This window comes from Dendroctonus ponderosae, unplaced genomic scaffold (genome assembly GCF_020466585.1).
Source record: "Dendroctonus ponderosae isolate FM_Combo_2020 unplaced genomic scaffold, Dpon_F_20191213v2 Dpon_F_20191213_22, whole genome shotgun sequence".
NCBI classification, from domain to species: domain Eukaryota; kingdom Metazoa; phylum Arthropoda; class Insecta; order Coleoptera; family Curculionidae; genus Dendroctonus; species Dendroctonus ponderosae.
Genome location: NW_026018385.1, coordinates 151062 through 155740, shown reverse-complemented (window position 1 = coordinate 155740; position 4679 = coordinate 151062). Strand labels below are relative to the sequence as shown.

At 39.7% G+C, this 4679-nt stretch overlaps 1 protein-coding gene across 1 annotated transcript; it reads right to left on the bottom strand.

The window, feature by feature from the left end:
• Positions 1-6: 6 nt before the first annotated feature.
• On the bottom strand, positions 7-3945 carry LOC125503667 (the record flags this gene model as incomplete). The annotated part of the gene is made up of 1 exon (XM_048664399.1): positions 7-3945. A coding segment is annotated over exon 1 (3939 nt), but the record flags the coding sequence as incomplete, so codon positions are not given.
• Positions 3946-4679: the final 734 nt, after the last annotated feature.

The following is a 4679-nucleotide window of genomic DNA, read 5'->3' as shown; positions in this document are numbered from 1 at the left end:
ATCCACTTTCTCGTCAATTTGGAGTTTCGCGTCTTTAATGGATTCGGGAGATTTAGGCATTGTAGATGTGAGAGCCTCTTTCTGATCATCTGCGTTCTCGACAATTTGTAGTTTCGCGTCTTTAACAAGTTCGGAAGATTTAGGTAATGGAGATGTGAGAGCGACTTTCTGATCATCTAGTTTCTCGACAATTGGTAGCTTCGCGTCTTTAATGGACCCGGGAGATTTAGGCAATGGAGATGTGAGAGCCTCTTTCTGATCATCTACTTTCTCAACAATTGGTAGTTTCGCGTCTTTAACAAGTTCGGGAGATTTAGACAATGGAGATTTGAGAGCCTCTCTCTGATCATGTTCTTCTTCGACAACAATCGGCAATTTCGCGGCTCTTATAGAATCAACAGATTTAAGCATTAGCAATGAATGAGACTCGTTTACGTCATCTTTTTTAATTTCGACAGGCGTAAGTAATAGAGAAGTAGGACTCTCATTCACGTCATTTTCATTTCCAGCAATCGGGGATTCTGCGTCTATAGATTTCGGTGCTTTATGATCCAAAGGAGTCATTTTCATATCTACTAGCTTCTCGAGATTGGGCAATGTTGCGTCTGCCATAAATGCAGAAGATTTTAGTAACGGAGACTTAAGATCCTCTTCCACGTCAGCCGACTTCGCGGTAATGGACAATTTTGCCTCTCTAGTAACTTTGTGACATATAGGCGACTGAAATTTAAGATCTTCTTCCACTTCAACGAACTTTTTGGCGTCACTCTCAGTTTTCACATAATGTACCTTGCTATGAACTGGCAATTTCAAGTCTGCAATTGGGTCGGAAGATATGGGGGAATGTGGTTTAGTAGCGATTTGCACGTCATCGATCTTCTCACCAATAGGTGAGTCGAGCGGCTTTAGCGATGGGTATGTAACTGCCTCTTTCATGTCATCAAGTTTGTTAACAGAGTGTAATTTTATGGTAATTTTCTCCGTTTCGTAGGAAATCTGCCCGGGTTTAATTGTGACTTCAAAAGTTTTTAAATCCTTGATTTTTTCCAACGACTCTGAAGGAATCAGTTGGACCAACTGGCCATCCGGGGTTGGAGTTAAGTCAGGCTTTAGTTCTTTAACATCTTCTCTTATCTGCTTTGAAGCTTCTAAAACTTCCGACATAATTTTTTTTACTTCTGTATTCATGCTTGGATACCGCTCCGTTATTGAAAAGTCTAGAGTTTGAGGAGACGATTTTCTAATTATCGATTCTTCGAGAGTTGAAATGCAAACACTCTGCTCTGATTTGGCCTTTCCTGTTGCAGAATCAATAGGTGATACCAATTTTGCTTCGCCGAAAGCTTCACTAGGTGAATAAGATGTTTTAATATCTGTTCCAATATTATCGGAAAGCGTTGCAATTCCACGTTGTTCGTATAAATGTTTTAGTTTAGAGACCGGCAACTGTGAGCCATTGTCAGTCGTTTCTCCTGAAAAGTCAAGTTTAGGTTCAATGCGAATCTTCACACACTCAGGTTCTACGCATGGCTCGGTAGGAGAGGTCTCTTTTTTCTCCCATTTTTTTCGTTCTTCCTGCACTTGTAGCTGATATTCCATCTCTCTTTGCTTTTCTTCCAGCACTTGTTCTTCCAACGATTTCAGGCAAACCAGTATCTCTTGCTCAGTATACTCCGGCGCTGGAATATCCTTCTTTTTAGGCGAAGGCTTCTTCACTGGTGTTCCTTCTTGTGATTTAGATATTAGCTCTTCGAATAAGTTTCTTTTATCACGTACCGATCGAAATACTTCATTTTCATCCTCATCTACATCTCCTACATGCGGTTCTTGGATGGGCATCGTTTCTTCAGATTTAATTAATTGATACTGCTTTTGTTCGGAAGGGATTGAGATTGGCGATTCGTTGGGAACTATTTTTACCTGAGTTTCTAAATTTTCTGAAGTGAACATTTTTTGCAGCTCGGCAATTTTCTTGCCTACATGCTTCGTGTGTGTTGGAGTAGCAGTTTTGCTTACGCTCAACGATTTTTCACTAAAGTCCTCAACTTGCTCTTTAACAATATGTTCACTTATAGATTCCATTTTATATTCTTCATCATCCACTTGAGCCAGGGTCTCTGTGGAAGCTCTCAACGCTTCTTCTTCCTTCATACTCGAGATTTCATCTTCCGAGTCTACAATGTCTCGTTTTGGTTTCCTAAACTCACTTTTTATAGCATGTCTAAACGCATGCTCCTCGAGTTGTTTAATTTTGGCTTTCACATCTCCCGATCCTCGCCTCTTCGCCAAAATTTCTTCGTCTTTTAATATATCCGCAGCAGACAAAATGGGACTTTCTTCTATTTTAATGGGACTATTTGAAGCGTCTTTGGTGTCAACGTGATCAGTTATTGTGCCTGCATCCGATGTGTCTATATGAGAAGTAACCAAAGAAATCGAATCCCCAAATTCAATGGGACTAGTTCCAGTTTCAATCAGCAGAGTTAAGTCGTCAATTTCCTGATGAAGAGTTTCATCGGCTTGAATGGGGCTGAGGCCGGCATCCGTGCACTCACCTTCTTCGACCTCAACAGTATCAGATATGAAGCCAGTCGTTTGAATGCCTGGGCCTTGAATGTTTCTTCCAATGCTTAATGTTTCGGTTGTTGTGCCTCTGGTTAACGAAATGCCTGTATCGGTTACATGGTGTGAAGCACTGCCCTCACTAGCAGAAGAAGCAATTTCTGATAAATCGTTTGTAGTCTCATATGTGTAGACTTGTTTAGTGCCACTAAAGTTAACACTTTCTTCGCGCTTTTTTGTGGGGGAAATAATGTAATCATCCATTTGAATCGTTTTATCTGAAGTTAAAGGTTCTACTTTATCAGTACCCGCCGTAGTGCAAAAACCGACATCAAATTTCTCGGAAGTTTCAGTTCCCGCATTGTTATCGCGTCTAATAGTAGTTACAGAAATGTGTGACTGAGATTTAATTGAAATTTCTACGTCCTTGCGACCATAAAGTGTCAACCGACTTTCTGCTGTGGCAGATGCATCTTTCGTTTTGACCTCTTTACGACCAATTATAAGTTCCAATGTGGGCTTGTTAGCCTGGTCAATGGGAGACACGTCAGGAGTAGGATCTAGGTCATGTTTGGAAGGGGGAGAAGTGCTCTGGTGGACTTGGATAATATGTTTGTCTAGTTTTGGTAGTCCTGGTGTTTTGCCTTTTTGCTTGTCCGAGTTAGCATCTTCAGAATAATCGTGCTTTATTTTTTCCGAAGCGCTCGCTGTGATTTTTACTGAGCTTTCATCCGTCTCACAACTAGTGGATGCAATCTTGTCTGTATAGTTAAGAGTAACTTTTTCTGTTGTCGTTTTTAAATACACATGTTCCTCAGTTGGGACAACTTTATCTTTACCAGCACCTCCGTGCAATCTCTCAACAGTCTTTCTCTCTTTCCGTTCCCAGTCTTCAGGTCTCTTCGAGTCTTTTGCGCCCTTTTCTTCTGGCGACGTATAGCATTTCACCAGAAGCGCATCGGGCCTTACCAAATCTTTGCTTGCAATCTTAAAGCTATCTAAACCTATTTTAACAATTCCAGTATAATCATTATCTCTATTGGAAGGCAGTAATTCTGAGGTAGAATTAAGCGTATCTATCACATCGGCATTATCTAAATCTTCAGTGGAGGCGAGGCGCTTCCGTTGTCCGATAAAAAGTTTAGCCTGGTGCTCGTAGTACCGAGTTACGTCTTCATAGGCGGTCACTTCTTCCGCATCAATGTCGTGAATTTCTTCGCGATAAAACTCGTACTTATCGAGGTATTTTGACTTAGATTCTGGTGAGCTGTCACCCGGCGTAGGCGTTTGTAGAAGATATTGATCTTCACGGAAGCCGTCAGTATCCAAAGAGTCATCGTCATCTTGCGGCGACGCACTCGACGCTATCGCAAGGAGAAACATTGGGTTGGAAGAGGAATTTTCAAAGTTGTACCAAAATACGTCTGCGTTTTACACAAAGATATTTAATTTAACATGACCCGAACTCGACGAAGCCGTTTAATAACCAATTCAGACCAACTATTCCTTGGATCTGTTATGTACCAGTTTTTTTAATTCACTTAAAAAGGAACAAACAATTTCATTTTTGCCCTTTTTTGTCATATTAAGTTTTTAGCGACCATTTTAAATAAAACACATCCTTCTCAGGATTCAAGAATATTTTCGTTTTGCAATTTTCGTTAATTCTGATGGGACCATTCGACGCACTGCCATTACAGCGAATCGACAAATTTTGAATTTGGGATTTTCGACAAGTTTACGAAAATTGTTTTCAATTACTTCATGCGTTAAATTTGAGAAACCAAGCCATTTTCCAAGACCTGCTCAAATTCTCCGATTTCCAGGTTTAGAAAAGTATGAACAATTATTATCTTTTGTAAAACATCATAACAAAATAAACAGAATTCGTAGGTGAAAAGTAACCAAGCAAAGTCTTTTTACGGTCCACAACATAACGGATTAAGCAAAAAAAATCTTTCGATTTAAAAAATGCTGTATAATTATTATAAAATAATAATATATGTATATATGTAAAATAATATAAAAAGTGAAGATCAAATCTTAACCACCCAATAGTTAAAAAACGTGTTTCTCAGAACAAAGGAATAGTAGGTTTGAACCAGTTGCCCTGTACA